Source organism: Canis lupus, chromosome 1 (assembly GCF_011100685.1).
Source record: "Canis lupus familiaris isolate Mischka breed German Shepherd chromosome 1, alternate assembly UU_Cfam_GSD_1.0, whole genome shotgun sequence".
NCBI lineage: Eukaryota > Metazoa > Chordata > Mammalia > Carnivora > Canidae > Canis > Canis lupus.
In genome coordinates this window covers 14,611,730-14,629,305 of record NC_049222.1, presented here as the reverse complement: position 1 = coordinate 14,629,305, position 17,576 = coordinate 14,611,730, and the positions used below count along the sequence as shown (strand labels likewise).

The following is a 17,576-nucleotide window of genomic DNA, read 5'->3' as shown; positions in this document are numbered from 1 at the left end:
GTTGTGTTAAGAAGGCGCCGTGTGAACTTTATCTGCCGTGTCAGTATTAAAATTTCCCTCATCATATTTTCCTATTTCTGAAGTACAGGGAAAATGGTATTACTGGTTTTCTCACACAGTGTGGCCAATGGTCTAGGAATGTTGTCTGGGCCATCTTTGTGTCGTTTTGGGTTTTGTCTTGTTTTGCTGATACGGGTCCACACCCTAATCGGCTCTACAGGTGATTCACTCTCAAGGGCACTGGCCCTCCTGGCCAGGTGGCCACCCTAGACAACCTGTGGCCTGTCTGCTTCTTCCTGCAGCATCCTGACCCCAGCCCACAAGGGAAGCACCCCCTACTGGGCACACAGCAACCTGACCTCACCTTCCTGCATCCAGAGCTGGCCCGCAGGGGGCAGGTGCCCTCCAGGCACCGTTATGGTCTCCACCTGGTTGGTGGGAAGGTCATTCACTTTCTCTGTTTTCCTGTGCTTGCAGAGAGTGAGCTTCCTGTAGGATCCACCGCTAGGAACTCACTTCATTCTTTCTGCCCCAAAACACTGAGCCTGAAGAAACCAAGACAGAGACTCAGCAAAACAAAAGACTTGGTCCGTCTAAAGTTCTTAGTGAGCTTTTGAGGTTGAGCCCCGAGTGGGCGGTGAGTGAGATTACACACAACCCCATATCTCTGTCCTCATTCTGAGAGACGCTCTGTTTCCTGCCAGCGAGACCGACCTGCCCAGTGCCCCTGGCCGGCTTCCCCTCTGTCTCCGAAGTCAAGGGCTGGCTGGTGCTGCTGCTGTTCTGCTGTTCTCACGGCAGCACCCCCGTCAGCAGATTGAAGCACATTCTTCATGGATGTGTGCTGATAACCTGATACCTGCATTTGCTCTGTGGGCCCCCTCCTCTTTCAGCCTCTGATGTCTGGGGCTGCAGGACGGGGAACTCGATAGTGAGAAATAACCCTGAATCTCTGTTCGTTTATTTCAACAAAGTGTGCACCTACTCCAGCATGTGGGACACTCTGCAAGGAGCTGAGGAGACAGAGACCAGGGGCACAGCACTCCCCCCATCCCGCCCCCCACCCCCGTCTTCAAGAGGTGCCCAGTCTAGACCTCCTCGCCAAGGATTAGAGGAAGAGACCTATTTCCTGGGAAGATTTTCCAAGGGTGGTGGGCACCCAGGATGAGGAATGCTTTAACCTGCCTGAAAGAATATTTCCTCCTTCCTTACTGTTCACTTGTGAGGTCTAAAGCATGGAAGGAGGGCCAAGAGGCCAGCATTTGGGCTGGTGGTGCAAAGGTGGGCTGGTGCCAGGACACGTAACAGTGCAGGGCCTCTAAAAAGTCCAGCGTTCCCGGATTCCCAAGGGCTTGTGGGGAGAGGGAGGCACAGCCAGCCCTCAAGGGCCTTACATGCAAGCAGAATTAGTTTAGATTTTATCTTGCTGCATTGTGGGCTGGGAGAGAGGGGTCATGATCAGATTTGGACCCCGGGGGTGGGTCCAGGGGGCAGTAAGGAGGCCACTGCCCTGGTTTGGGGGAAGAGCTAGTAAAGGCTCGAATCAGGTCGGTGTAGTGGCAAGAGAAAGGAGAAGCCAAGTGCAGGAGTGATTTCAGAGCCAGCCGAGTTATGCTAGGTGCCCACAATGCAGGGGCAAAGGATGTGGTTGGACCTATTAACTAAAAAAAAAAAAAAAAAAGATGTGATTGATGTCAGAGTAAAACAGCTGACCGTTTGAATTGTGTTTCTCAGAGTTCTTTAAGGAGATCTTTGTCTCTGGTTCAAGTAAAGAAGGACTTTTTCCTGAGCAAACGATAAAGGAGGATGAGGGCAGCCCCCGTGGTCCAGCGGTTTAGCGCCGCCTTCAGCCCAGGGTGTGATCCTGGAGATCCAGGATCGAGTCCCACCTCAGGCTACCTGCATGGGGCCTGCTTCTCCCTCTGCCTGTGTCTCTGCCTCTCTCTCTGTGTGTGTCTCTCATGAATAGATAGATAAAAAAATCTTAAAAAAATAAAATAAAATAAATAAAGGAGGATGAATCTTAGGCCACGGAATCCCAGCTGCTTTGGATTATTTTACTGTGAGGCAGAGACAAAGTTCTTCACACCCCAAAGAGGTAAACAAGCTAAGAGCCCCAAGGCACTGGGATCCACAGGAAATTTCTGTGCTCTGGAATTTAGAGCCATTTCCTGACCTAAAGGTGTCTTTGAATCAGAAGTTCAGGATGTAGGCAGAAAGTAAAACTCTAAAGAGAGATAAGCAGCAAGAGATCCCAGAGGGTCCATCATTGCAGCAGGTGTGACCTGACCCTCGGTCTTCCCACGCTGGCCACAAATATGTCCCCTGCCCCCAGATAGAAGCAGTGTTTACCTTGGAACATGGCTCAGCAAACCCTTTTCGCTCGCACAAAACACATTTTCCTGGTGGATTGCTAGTGCCTAGGAGGAGCGTTTCCCCTTCTCTCTGCCCAGCTCCCTTGTGCCTCCCCCACCCCCCAAAAAAATCTAGCCCAGCAGGTGACACGGAGGCCCGTCTGGCACAAGCACAGTCAGAAAGCTGCCAGGTTTCAAAGTGGAAGGAAGAAGTGACTGCAAAAACTATCCTTCCAGTTTATCAGAGTAATAATAACTTATTACATTTCCTGTTCACTGTTGAGAGTGCAAGAGCCACTTCCTCCCGCCATCAGAAATTTGAAGACTTTCCATTAAAAATGAGGAAGAAAAACTCTCTAACTTTTCGTGAATGTGATGGTTAAACCTGGCAAGTGGGAAGAGCGGACTGTGGCATTGCGTAAATCCTACTAAGCCCGGCAGTATTTGCACGTGTGGGTTCCCATGACACCCACTTCCCTTAGGTATTGATTTAAAATATATATATATATTTGTTACTCTTTGTAATGCAGTTAGCAGCAAACTTAAAAGCGTGTATCCTTCGGTAACACAAAGAGCTGCCCAGCCTGTATCCAGTTAAAAGAAACCTGTAAAGAGCCCTTCCGTCCTCTCAACTTTGTACCCAAGATATAAAGGCAGCAACACACAGAAAACCTTCACGGTGATTGAGAATCTGTTCCATTTTAAAACATACTAGAGATTATTCACATCCGCCTTTGCCAATCCAATTCACTGTTGTTAATTCCCGATATCAGGAACTTCCCTATAGCAGACCTAAATCCAGTATGTCACAATTTGACCCCATTTCCTCAAATTTGTTCTTTCGTAGGGGGTAAAGATCAGTTGGCCAGTGTTCTTTATTTTAATGTTTCCATTGTTGAAGATTGTTACCCGCAACTTCCCTCTGCCCTGAGTTATTCATTCTGGTTCCTTTAACCTCTCTGTCAGCTTTTTTCCTTTCAATTCAGTGGATCCTGATTTTTGTACTTGCTGGCAAAAGCCACAGACACGCAAACAAAAGGCCAGAAGACCCCGTGGGACGCATCCCAGTTCCACCACGCTGTCTGGGACCCGGGAAGCTCCCCATCTCGCAGGGGAGATGAGACATGAAGGTCTGCACTCCTGGCAGTTAGGAGGGTCTAAAGCCCTACAAAAAAGAAGAGCAGGCAAGGTGGCCAGGAGCGCAGGGCTGGGCCCGAGGGACCCTAGTGGAGTGACCCTTGTCCTGGAAGGGCAGAGATGTTTCTGAGCGCAGACAGCAGGGGAAGGGGCGGGGGTGGGCACAAGCAGGGCATGCAGGGGGAAACTGAGCCCAGTCCTGTTGTGTGGAGTCCAGGGCTGGCTGGAGAGCCCAGGAAAGGATCAGGCGGCTTGGGAGTGGAGGGGATGTGTGAGCAGATCTCTGTTGCTGGGATCTACCTTGTGGAGAGGTGGTCCCTGGGTCCAGCATCCACACCACCTGGAAACTTGTTAGAAACGCACATCCCCAGGCCCTACCCCATGTCTCCCGAATCAGAAACTCTGGAGGTAGGGCCCAGCGGTTGGGTTTAACAGTGTCTCCAGGGGATTCCGATGCACCAGGAAGCTTGGGAATCACTGCTGCAGACCATGGAATTCCCTAGAAAGGTTTTGAGCTCAGCTCTAAGTTAATAGTATATGACTGGTTGTATTAAAGACACCTGCCGTTTCTTGATGCCATCCGGTGTGCCAGACACATGCTCGGGGCTTTACATAGATTATCTCTAATCCTCACTCCACTTTTGCCGGGAGGAAGAGGAGAATGAGGCCCAGGGAGGCCCCAGTTGCACAGCTCAGGCTGTGCAGGCTAGAACGCCTCCGGAGGGTCCCCTCCAGCCGTGTGGCCTGGCCACCCCCGCCCTCGGGGAAAGTGCCTGTACAGTCAGCTGTGTGACACGGTGGGGTCTGGAGCAAGACCCTCCAGGAGTGGTGGCACAGAAGCAAGCTTTCTAGTGTTTGGGAAAATCCCATAAGCAGTCTGCAAGTGTGCTTGAGGATGTATGCTCCTAAGGCCTTTCCTTTATTAACTGCTGTTTCACAAAAAGAAAGATGCTGTGATTTTAAGGCCAGTCAAGTTTAAAGCAGCACCCTGAGTACCCAGCACAGGGTCCGTGGGCCAGTTGATCCCTGACTCAGGAGGAAAAGAAATGTGATATATTGAATCACCTCGGCCACTTCCTAAAGCAAAGGCATCTCTGACTCCTCTGTGCCTCCCCCACCCCCAGAAATAAACCGTACGAGAGCCCTGCTCCTGCACCTGCCAGTTCACGGTCCCGTGTGTGGCCCCCTCCTACCACCTGTCGGGCTCTGTGTGGATGAGACATCCTGTATGCCTCAGGATGACTAATGACAGTGAATCTGGGGACTCCTCTCTCGCTCCAATTTTGATGCCTACCATGGCATGAATCTAACTCCTTCCTGTTATGACTTTTTTAGTACCGTAAAAGTCACTGCCCTAAGTGGTAGGAGAAAGGGGGTCAAAACGGACGTAGCCTCCGGTCACCGTCAGGTCTAGAGCTCTCCCCTGGAGCGAGAGAGGGAGCCTCCAGTGGGGTTTGGGTGCAGGGCAATATGGTGTTTCACCAACGCACAGTAGCAAGAAACCCAGGTACGGACCCCAAACCTCTGACAATGGAGCATAAGACACTGGGGGAAGGAAGTTCAGTGGGAGCACAACTGGAATGACTCTCTGTCCCGAACTTTAGCCCATGACTTTCTAATGGTGACAAGGTTTAGAATGTTTTATATGAAATCCTAAAACATTGCCCCCTTATGATGAGTTCCAGGGCCCAGTTGGGGTCTTACTTATTTGTAAGTGTGTACTAAGGTCTTATTTTTTTGTGTGTATTTTTGTTTTTGTTTTGGCGACTCTGCCAGGACTCGAATAATTTCCTACTAATATGTAAAGTCACAAATGAGCAGCGTAGCAGAACGTACAGCTGACTGTCCTCTTGCCTGTGCGGAGTGGTCCTCATAGGCCAGGGAAGACCAGTCATGAGCTCCTGGCTGCTCGGCCTGGGGAGGGAGCCTAAAGGGACCTCAAAGGAGGAGCTCCTCCAAGGGGGAGAGGCCCTTCTTCCAGGGCGCAAGTGACCTGGGGCAGCTGTGTTGTGTGCCCCTTGGGCAGATCTGTGTCCTGTTCTTATCAGAACAGAGAATTTGAGCCCAGAGAGAGATTTCCCATTTTGATTTTGCAGCCCTCTTCCCCCAGGATTGCTCTAATTTTTGCCCCAAATTGGTGGGTAACCCTTCCAAGCTCCTGCTTGGGAGCTCCAGCCTCATCCAGAACTAGTAGGAAACGATTATGTCCCTGTAAAGGGAAGTTAGGAGATCGCAGCGGTCCTTCAGGAAAAAATTATTCATCATTTTAACATTTGAACATTAGCTACATGCCTTTGCTGCATCATTAACCCTTTAAGCAGATTACTCCATCGCTTTGTGAGGATACAGAAGTTAAGAAAAGTCTCGAGCATAGTGCCTGGCACATACTCAGTGTTTCAGAAGGGCCAATTCTCGCTCACTCCACTCAAGATAAATGGTGTCTGATTCCAGCAATGGGAGACGTGGTTCTCAAGACCCATTACATAGATGGAGATGACTGTATGGTGTTTGGGGATTTGAGAAAGTTCTGGATCTTGGTCTTTAATGTAATCTCTGGCCTTGCTACACAGAAACCACCACCACCAGCAGCAGCAGCAGCAGCAGCAGCAGCAGCACCGGGACCCTGTGAGAAATGCAGATCTCAGGGTCCATCCCAAACCTGCTGAATGAGAATCTGCATTTTCATAAGATTCCCAGGTGATTCTGTGCACATTCAAGCAGCGCTGGGCTTGACTCTGAGGGCCAGGTGCCATCATCTAGTCCAGTCTCTGGCCACTTTGGGGGCCAGTAGTCTTATTAGCTTGGTGCATCCCTGGAATGGAGGCAGGGCCCAGAAGGAGACTTGGCCTTCAGCAGCAGACCAGCGAGCTGCTGGAAGCACGGTCATTGACTTTTACTATAGGAATGAAGAGAAAAGTAGTTCTCATCTCGGGTGAATACAAGTTAAAAAAAAAAATTGAGAATACAAAAGAAAGAGAGAGAGAGGAAGGAAAGAGGAAGGAAGGAAGGAAGAAAAAGGAAGAGAGAGAGAAAGGAAAGAAAGAAGGAAGGAAAGAAAGGAAAGAAAGAAAGAAAAGCCTGGCATTGGGAGAATAAAGGAGCATTCACGGGAGGGGAGCCTCTGGGTGATAATACAGGGACAAGTCAAAGCCATCCTCCTTACTGTGTTTAGGAAACAAACGGTCCTTGCACTTGCCTTTCAAGTGGCCCACAGCTGTGAACTCGTTTCCCTCTTTATCTCCCTGGAAGACAAAGACACTTGCAATTGAAGTTTTGAAATGCAAGATTATTTCTTCATTTTCCTTCGGGCCATATGTTTTCTTTTCAAGGAGCAGAGATAATGAATGTATTGTGAGGAAAGTAGGGTAGAGGGTTGAGCAGAAATCAATAGAGCTTTGATAGGCCCCTTCTCAGGAAGCGCAGCCTCCCGGTTCTCCTGAAGGAGCACACCTGGGACCCAGGTGGTCAGGGGAAGATGCTGCTGGGGTCTCAGAGAGGCAGGTGCTTCATGCCGGCTAAGTTAGAATGGCGAGTATGTCAGGACGTCCAATAGGCCATATGTTACTCTACGTTTTTGAGGTGCTTTTTTCATCAAACCTGATCCAAGTCAGATTTTTTTTTTTCTGTTCATAGTATCTATTTCCAAAACATCTTATGGAAAAATGGCCAAGACGGTAAATGCTTGGGGCACCTGGGTGGTGCAGTCAGTTAAGTGTCTGACTCTTGATTTCAGCTCAGGCTGCGATCTCAGGGTGGTGGGATCCGGCCCCGCGTGGGGCTCCGCGCTCAGCGGGGCGTCTGCTTGAGTTTCTCCCTCTTTCCATCTGCCCCTCCTGCTCGTGTGCATGCGCTCTCTCTCAAATCAAAACAAATACATCTCCTTTAAAAAAAGATAGTAAGTCTTACATGATGTGCATTTTATCACCATTAAAACTAAAAAACAAAAACAAAAACAAAAAAGTAAACTCTTAGGGCAGACGTTGCAATTCCTGCCTGGTAAAGAAAACAGCACGACGTGCTTATTATTTCACCCTTTGGGCGTCAGTCACCGTCCGGTGGGAACCTGCAGTCAGCGCCGCGCAGTGGGAGCGCCGGGGGGTGCCCTACCTCCAGATCTGGGTGATTATGTAATCCGTTGTGTGACTTCCTGCCCCTGAGCCACGCGGCCCTTCCTGCTCCTCCTAATCAAGCCCTGCCGCGCACCCGTGCACTTCTGCAAATGCTATGTCCACTGGCCGTGCTCCTCCTCCTCACACTTGCTGTGACCTTGGCTTGTCCCCTCACTTTATCCAGGTCTCCGCTGAGTGTCATCTGACCAGAGGTTCCCCTTTATGAGCTCATCACATCACCTTTATCCTCTTTTATTTCTTTTATCCTAGTCTTTCCAACCAGATTGCATTTGACGTCGGTTTATTGTCGGTCTTCTCCTGCGGACTATAAGCAAGGTTTCTCTCTCTCTCTCTCTCTCTCCTCCTCCTCCTCCTCCCCTTCCTCCCCCCAGAGCTCCCACTGCTCCCACCTCTGTCTCCCTCCACCTGCCCAAGCACCAGCCTTCACTGCTCCCTGCTAGGCCTGTGCCCTCACCCCTGCCCTCCAGGCTTTGTGCACCTCCCTCTGTGATTGCCTCCCAGTCCTGGAGCTGGGGAAGACGTGTCCCAGGCCCAGCTCTCTCTCCTTCCCTGCCCATGACCAGGGAGGGCCAAATCCGGGGACTCCGAGGGACTTGGCTCTTTGCAGTACATGCACCAGGACTTGCATTGTCATGTGGGTCTCTGTCTGTTACAGTTGTCTTTCTATCTGTGCCTGTGTCCAGTGTTAAACACTTTGAGAGACCAGGGATGAGCTAATTTCTCTAGTCCTGCACCAAGCCAAACCCTTGCCCAAGTATGTGAAGGCTCAGTAAAGACAGCTTTGAAAGTCTGATGATAGCAGAGCTTTTAAGGACATAGATGGCATCTGTAATTAAATCCTGGACTAGAGCAGAATGTGTCTTCTGGGCATAAGCACAGTGAAGGACAGGCAAAGGAATGACTAGCCTTCCTCTGTTACTTGCACAATGAGTAAATGAATCACAACCCCTTTATGGAGGGTGGTCTGTATATGGGGAAGGGGTTGATTCCTATCTGTGATTTTCAACCAGGTGAGTAGGAGTTAACCAGGTGTGATGAATGCCCTTTGAGTTGGAGTTCTACATCCTCTTTGTCACCAGAAACATATTCATAAAATGCATTTTAGAATGTTCCAGATCCTTTAAAGATTTTATTTATTTGAGACAGAGCAAGCAAAAGCAGGGGGACAAGGGCAGAGGGAGAAGCAGACTGCCCACTGACCAGGGAGCTGGATGCAGGGTTCGTTCCCAGGACCCTGAGATCATGACCTGAGCCAGAGGCCGATGCCTAACCAGCTGAGCCACCCAGGTACCCCTCTTCCAGATCCTTTAGTGGCAGGTCAATTAGCACAGTACCTGTGACCATAATCTTCACAGTCTCTCAAACAAACTAGACACATCTTTTCATGTTAATCGGATAATATGTAAGCCTCACTTTTAGCAGATTTTTTTCAAGGGTTGTGTGTAAAATATACTGTGAGATGAATTATATTTTAAACACTCAGAGAGTCTTCTGTTTAGACCCTGATTCTCTGAATCTACTTCCATTATGACTTGGGCCACGTACCTGGCTGGTTTAAAGGTGTCCCCAAGTTTTTTAATGTGTCGCCTAGCTCAGTGTCTCCCAGGTGAGGGGAGTATGCTAGGTGATCTGTTGGGGTGCATGGGGGATTCCCCAAAAGCTGCTCGTTTCTTCTCTTTGTGGCTTTATAACATACTGTCTTCATAGATACCTGTGTAATGTTGTTCTGAAGTACGAAATGTGAATCTTCGGTTTGTACAAAAGGAAAATGAGTCTGATACTTACTCTGTAAATCTCTAAGCTTGAAATTCTATCAAGTTTATTTAAAATGAAAATGTCTAGAAGGCCATTTGGTCATAACTCAGTTATGTCCTAGTTAACAGAAATCACTGGCAGATATAATCTAGCAGCCGCTTTATCAGCAGACGCCCTGAGTAAAATATCTCTACCCTCACCCAAGCATGGCCTGTGTCATGGATTGAATCCCCAGACAGAAAACCACTGAAATGAGTCTGACCACTTGTCATGATTTCAGTCCCATGAGAAAACCCATCTTTATGTGCAAAGATGCTTTTTAAAAAAATAAACCTCTTTGATTGATTAACAACACTTTTTTTCCCCAGTCGCCCAGCTGAAATACTCTGCTATCCCCTTGACTGATCATTGCTAGGTTACAGGTAAACAGGAATGGTGTCCTCAGAGAAACTGCCAGGCCTTCACAATCTTCCTGTGGCTGGTTCCCCACCTTCTCTTTCCCACCCTCTTTCTCTTTTCTGGGGACAGTATTCCCTTTACTCCCTCAGGGAAGGATCTAAGTAATGGATGTTTACTAATCCTGCTCAGGTGTGCACAGAAGAATCTGCCCCCCACTGCCTCCCCATCACTGACCACTGGCCAGGGGTACACCACTGTGTTGGGTGAATAATGCAGTTACCTCCCTTCATTCTGGAGAGCTTGCTGGAGAGGTCTTCAGCTTCAATGTGAGGATTCAGAGCCTTAATTTTTCTGAGTATTGCCACTTGACAGCACTACCTCATTTACAAGCATTATCACATCTGATTTTCACTAGAGTGGGAGGAGTGCAATACTTAGCCCCATTTTACAGATGAGAAGACTAAGGCTTAGAATTGCCCTCCCCCTTGTCTTCCATTTGTAGAAATGTAGACAGTTTTTTTTTTAAGATTTTATTTATTTATTCATGAGAGACACACAGAGAGGTTGAGGCAGAGACACAGACAGAGGGAGAAGCAGTCTCCATGCAGGGAGCCTGATGCGGGACTTGATCCCAGGACCCCGGGATCATGACCTGAGCCAAAGGCAGACGCTCAACTACCGAGCCACCCAGGCGTCCCAGTGTAGACGATTTTATTAAAGAAATGTCAAGCATTTTATCCCAGCCAAACCGGAAGCTCAGTTCTGAGCACTGGCTAGAGAAATCCTGCCCTGGAGCCCACTGCCCTCCCCAGGGGCGTGGCCTGGCCAGGCCCTTCCTCCCTATCCCATGCCCCCCTCTTCCCTCCCTCTCCTGGCCCCTCTCTCTGTTCTGTAGAATTCCTACATGCTGGCATGTCAATTAGGATTTCATTTTTCTGTGTTTTTTTTTTTTCTATAGAAACCTGTCTTATCGGACCTCTGAGCTTACGAATGACTCCTGTGTCATTTCCACTTCTAGTTATGAACTTTTAACCAAGAAGCATGAGGGCGGGATGCTTTCTTTTGATTAATAGACCTATGACTGTGCTGTGATCGAGAACAGATAACGTAGAAAACGGCATCTGGAAGCTTCAGGAGGAAAGGAACCAAGAAAGGAGCAAAACCGCAAAGGTCCCTCAGAACATCTCGACTCGAAGGGTTTTGACACACTAATTGAAATGTCTGCGAGGGCAGAGACCCAGACCTCTCTGGCCTGTCTTCTCAGCCAGCTGAGAGAAAAAGATTCTCAAAGAAAGTGTATGAGGAACAAAGCATGTGCTGGGTTGCTCTGATCTGCTCAGTTATCTTTATCACTGTCATCTTTTGTTTGTTGTCTATTTGTCTGTAAAAACAAAATCTTCAGAGACAGTTTCCTGGAGTGAGATGGTCCTCGTAAACCAGCTCTGGGGAACACAGGTCACTAGTACTTTGTATTCTCTTCTGAGCAGGGGCAGTTTCAATGGTGACTTTCTTTAAGGATGCTTTTTCTCAAGGGCAGCAGGACTATTAAGTGAGGTGTTAGTTTCACATTTCATAGTTTCTTTCTTAACAAAAACCACATCTTTCAATTCTGCAACATTCAGAAATTTGATACCATCTTTACTTAAATTATAGCCAAATTTCTCAAATATAGTCACGGATGATATTTTATAAAATAAAATCTATGGAAAATCCCTCATTTGTTTTTCTGGGTTGGGTTCTTTTCCCCTTGATTTGACAGAAGGGGCCAAGCTTCTGTCTGCTTTGTGAGATGTCAGCATGAATTTTCAGTAGAGCCAGAAAGTAATTTTAGTATCCATAATGACTTTCACTACAATTGGGTTGCTTAACAGCACAAAAAATAAATATTTAAGTCAACCTTCCCTACAGGATCTAAATATAGATCCATTGGTCTCTGTAGCTCCACTGACAGAGAGGTCATGTTTCTCCAGCTTTGGATTTTTCAGAATTAGACCCCACTTGGCTTTGCATTGGGAAATAAATCCATGTAGCTTTCTAAAGAGAAACTTGATTTACAATTTATTGTCCTTCTCCTGCCTCCTAAAGCCTTGCACTGACTGTAGACATGCTTATTCTGGGCGAGTTTGTCATCTGTTAAAATAAAAAAGCAGCCTGTATGCCCCGAAAAAAATGCACACACGACACAAAACATACAAGAAAGTAAAGCAACAGAAGGCAAATAAGTGTATCGTCTTCCCATTTTAACTCCCCCTCCCTCTTTTTTTTAAGGACTTTCCAAGGAATTTATGTGGGTGGGGGATGATGTAAAGCGTATTTGCTATAAACAGGGGAACTCTATTAGAAAACAAAGGTCAGTTGACATAAACTCTGTGAACCAAGCATCATTTTAGGAGTTCATCAAGAACTGTAGTAGAATCCTGTTGATACACATGTCTGGGTGTTTTTGTTTTCTTTTTCCTAAGACTTATAGGTACCACTGTATTCCCCAAAACACAAGTGCTGCGAACAGACCTGACCCCCAGCTGGCCTCCAGGGCAGCTGTTCTGTAGAATAGATCACAGGTGGTGGATCACAGGTCAGTTCTGCCCTAAGCCTGTGGAGGGATGCACACGGGAACCATCACTGGTACCTTCTGGGTGAAGTGGGTGGGAGAAGGGTGGCGGGGGGACCCCCGCAAAAGTTTGTTGTTCATTTTGAATTTTGTATCATGTTACTGTATTATTTATTTAATAACTAGACACTTACTTGGGAGAGCACACAGATGCACGTGTGCAAGCGCAGTGGGGAGGGGCCGAGGGAGAGGAAGAGAGAATCTTGCTTGAGCAGACACCACACTGAGTGTGCAGCTGGACTCGGGGCTCCATCTCGCCACCCCTGGCTCATGACCTGAGCCAAAACCAAGAGTCTGACACTCAACTGCCAGAGCCACCGGGCACCCCAAATAACGAGAAAAGTGGTTCTGCTCTATTTGTTTAATGGAAACAACTATGGTTCAAAAGCTCTATTTTAGGAGGAAACAAGTCCATCTTAAAGGAGAACTAGAAAGAAAGATCTAGATCTAACTAAAAGGATGTATATGCCAGTTCAGTTACCAAAGGCAAAAGGAGACTGTAGGTGAGCCAAGAAGTCACCCCATTAACTGCAGCCTTATGCTAAATTCCCCTATTCTGCTCAGGGAGTGCACTTCTATAAGGCTGGAGCTGGAACAGCTTTTTAGCAAACTATTGTCTGACTAAGGTTGCTACCAACAGTAATAGCCACCACCTCACAAGAGCTTGGTCTGAGAGCTTGGTCTTGGTCTGAGACCAAGAGCTTGGTCTTGGAGGATGGCATTAGGCCCAAATTCTGAGCAGTTGGAAGGGAAGGCTTGAGGACCAGCAGGGGCTCCAGGAGCCTGGTATGATGGTGGACATCAGAACCAAAATCTGTAGGCGAGAGGAGGAGGGGACTGGGAGGGGCTGGCAGGTATCCATTCATTCACACCAAAAAGTGGCATTCAAAGGATGTCTTTGGCAAGGCATCCAGGCAGAAGGGGATTGGCATAAAGGAGCTTCAGTGCATAAAGGAGATCTAGCGCAGGCTAACGGAAACCAAGCCCTAGCAGGCAGGATGCACACTTGGGAGCTGGGAGGCAGGCGGGCAGAGCCAGCCTGCAGCACCGTGAGACAAGTGCCCAGGGGACCAGTGGAAGCAAGACAGGCCAGCAAATCAGAGATCTGGATTTCCTAATAGCTACAAACACAGGCACTGCAATTGAGAGAGCAATCTGGAAGCCTGCTCCCGGGTGGGGAGCATGGGACCAGAGTGAGACCTGCAGAAGGCAGCCCCCACATGCTGCACTAGGTCCGGGGAGCTGCAAAGTCCTCTAGTAAGAGGGTTCATCCTATAATTACATCTCTGCAGGTGGAGGGAGAGAAAGTTGGAGAGAGCCAGATGGAAGAGTTAAAAAAGGACAAAGGCATGGCTTGCGTTCTGAATGTGCAGGCATCCTAAAGACAATTTTCCAGATTCTTTGTATTTGCCCCCAAACCATATTCCCTTAGATATAGGTCTATGTGTATGTAGCCTTTTAAGTTGTATAGGTTTTGCCATTTTGAAGGTTTGAAGGCATACTGCAAAGTATATAATGTGCCTAAAGAACAAAAATACATTCTGTTTAAGCTGTACCTCAAATTAGATTAATACCTTAATTTTCTGCCTCACCCATTGCAAATTTTCTAGTAGCAAAATTGCTGCGGCTTCTGACAGGATCTGTAAGTCCTGTTGCTCTGTCAAGTGGATATGTCGGTTTAGGGGTGACTTGTACTCTCTCGAAGGGTGAACTTTATGTGAGTGATACATTGATTTTTTTAAAAAAAAGAAGACACGGCCAGGTGGAAAGTCACAGTAAGCTTAGGAGAGAGGAATGAATTCGAAGGAATAGTCTGTGAAAATCCGTTTAGGAGCTATGACATCTGGTCTCATCTGGAGTCAATGACTTCCGCCTTTTTGCCAAGAGGTGTAAAACCCCTGGGTGGGACAACCAGCTGAATGAATCGCGGCCACCCTCCTGAACGGGCAAATTGTCCACATGTTCACATCAGCTGGCGCTCCGCAGGAACCAGGATCTGGAGCCCGGGACACAGCCAGTGGCCTGACAGTGTGCTAAGCAGCCAGCCCTCTTACCAAATTCCCCTAAAAAGAACCTCTCTGTGTCTAACACAAAGCCTCTGCTTATCTCACAGAGACTGTTGCCGCTTTCGAATGGGTCAGAAGCAATTGATAACCTTTATCATCTGAAATGAGGCCCAACCACATATTTCTCTTGTTTGCCTTTGTCATCAACATGGCAGGGGTGCTCCCATATCATTAGGCTCAGATGATTCCGATTGATTAGCATTTGCCTTGACCACACTCAGCTTTACCATTTCACTTCTGTTCATCTCTCTTGCACGCGCATCCACGACTGTGCTGGACACTGAGCAGGGCTGCCCTACAGAGCAACGGATTCCTATGAAGACAAAAAAAAAAAAAAAAAAAAAAAGAGGGAGGAGGGGTGGTTCTTGTTCTCTCATTCTTCCTAGTTTCCACTGGGCTCACGGCCCTTGTCCTTGTCCTGCAGTGAATGTGCGGAGAGCGTCCAGTGCGCAGCGTCCCGGGCCGAGCCCAGCTACAACCTGCCTGGCGCAGCTGGCTCCAACCTCTAGTCTGGGTGCTAGGGAGGAGCACGGTGACCTTGTCACTGACCTCACTCTCCACCCCATCCCTCCTGTAAGCCCTTTGCCAGGCCAAGGTGAGGTCAGAGAGGTCCATGTTGGCTGTGTCCCCCACACCCCACCCAGCCAGCCCAGGGTGTTCGGGGTACGATGCTCCCTTCATCAAACTTCCTCCCATCACTGAGGAAGCCGTCCAAGTGGAGGATACGTGGCTTCTTCTAAGCTCTGTTTTCTCTACACCTTCAGTCCAGGCTCTTGAGTAGGCAGATGAAGCCCTGGGTGAACTGTCTTACTGTCTCCTACAGCTCTGCTGATGGACCTCTGTGGCCACCCCCACCGCACAAGCCATTTCAGGCGTTGGGGCCTCTGTTGAACTATTCACAGAGTCTTAAGTACTCTTCCCTGCCCTCCTCCCTGCTGCCAGTTCCTTTTCCACCCTCTGGCCAATGTCTCTGCATCCTGTAAGACTGAGCTCACTTATCACATCCCTTAGGACCGCCTCCCTGACCTTCTCCAGCTGAGATAGGGCCCCACCTGCCCATGGGGAGGGAGGTGGTGGTGGTGCTGAACACCGGGGTGTGTGTAAGCCCCTTAAGGGCAGGGTTTGTAACTCTGGATCCCTGAGACCCAGCAGGGAACTTGCCCCTTGGTACAAAGCATTTGTTGGGTCGGTTGTGCCCTGGTTGTGCCCTTTGGAGTCCTACATGGCCACCTGTCAACAGGACTGTTGTTGTTTCTCTCACACCGAGAAAGCTGATGCAGAGAAGAGCTTTTCTATGGTGAAGTGATAAGAATCTCTGAGTGATTGTACGGGACTTGGCTTTTTGTGTTGTTTTGTGTTATGTAGACAGGCAGATTTGCAAATTATATTTGTACTAGAATCATGCAGAAATGAAACAGAGGCTCAAAAACCTTAAGCAGCTTGTGTGTGTATGTGGGGGGGCGGGGTTCTCCCGGCCAGCAGGGGGTCAAGACTCCGAGCTCCAACCCCACAGGGTTCCCATGACAGCTCTTCTGCTTTACAACATTCTCTGCATGTTTAGATTTTTAAAGGTAAGCAGTATTCAGCATCTTATAAAAATCAGAGAAAGTGTGTAAGACCAAATTTGACCTTCCTGGTATATATAATACATGTATTAAAGGGGCCTCCTTATGTTCAACATTGATGAGCATTTGTCCACCATGTGACCGTAATCCATCTTACAACTATGAGCATAACCAGAATATTTTTTTGTAAGATTTATTTATTTATTTATTTTAGAGAGAGAAAAAGAGAGGGGGAGAGCGTGAGCAGGGGAAGGGGCAGAGGGAAAGAGAGAGAATATCCTCAAGCAGACTCTCCACTGAGCATGGAGCTGGACACCAGGCTCCATCCCAGGACCCTGAGATTGTGACCTGGGCCAAAACCAAGAGTCGGACGTTTAACCGACTGGGCCACCCAGGCGCCCCATAACCAGAATATTTTTAAATGCTTAAATGGATTTTTATACCAGTGTCAGTTGGCTTTATACATTCTTTTTTTTAAATTTAATTAATTATTCATGAGGAGAGAATGGCAGAGACACAGGCAGAGGGAGAAGCAGGCTCCATGCAGGGAGCCCGACGTGGGACTCGATCCCGGGACCCTGGGATCATGCCCTGAGCCAAAGGCAGACACTCAACCACTGAGCCACCCAGGCATCCTGGCTTTATACATTCTTAGTGGGGAATGGGCTACTGTAGCAAAGTGACATTTTAGGCGGAGATAATATCACATAGAGCAGTTTTAGGACTGTTTATGATGTTTTCTTATGCTTTTCGGAAATGAAATTCAATATTGCACCTTTCATTTTATCCAGAAGGGACTTGTGCAGACTCTCTACCTGATGTCAATTTTCCTTTCAGGTGACTTTTCAGATCACACTTCCGTGTACCCGTGAGAGGCATTACGAGCATTTCGGACGGTGCTGTAATAAATGTGAACCAGGTTTGTATTTCTAAGTCACCTTTCCTTGTTCCTCAAAAGTGGGTAGGGCTTTCATTTATTTAGTTTTTGTAATCCAAGGAATAATTTCAGTCCTTCCAGATTTAAAAAAAAAAAAAGAAAGAAAGAAAGAAAGAAATTGGATAGACTTTCTATGAGAGTGGCAGGTAGTAATGTGTGCCACTCTGAAGACAAAGACCTTTCCATAGATAAAATCACAAGCAGTTGCTGAAACTAGTATTTAATATATGCTGGAATACGGTTTTCTAAAATACTCTTTCTTGAGAAGGCAAGGTTTTAAAACCTTATTTTAGCACTTTGCAATTCAAACTTTCAACACGTAAAATGCAACTCTTATTTAAAAGTATTATAGTGAAATTTGGGGGGGGGGGGGCGGGGAGAATAACCATACTGGAGTCGTTGCCACTGCAAATTGCCTAAGCCCTATTATACCTTTTCCTCAAGAGACTGGTTACCTCTTCCCCATAGTTGCTCTGCCAGAGTGTGCCCGAATATTTCTATAGACTCGGTGAAGTCCCAGGTGCACAGATTCCTCACTCGCTCATCGTTCTAGAAACGGTGGTTACGTTACATCAAGATCCATTAGGTAGTCAAGCTATAAATATTTCTCAGATGTGCAGAA

The 17,576-nt window shown here is 47.8% G+C and overlaps 1 protein-coding gene across 1 annotated transcript in view; it reads left to right on the top strand.

The window, feature by feature from the left end:
• Window positions 1–17,576, top strand: part of TNFRSF11A (TNF receptor superfamily member 11a) — a 54,155-nt gene that overhangs the window by 3,106 nt on the left and 33,473 nt on the right. Inside the window, exon 2 of the mRNA XM_038529560.1 lies at window positions 16,855–16,936. Within this exon, the coding sequence (XP_038385488.1) occupies window positions 16,855–16,936 (82 nt within the window). The remainder of the gene's footprint in view (window positions 1–16,854; window positions 16,937–17,576) is intronic.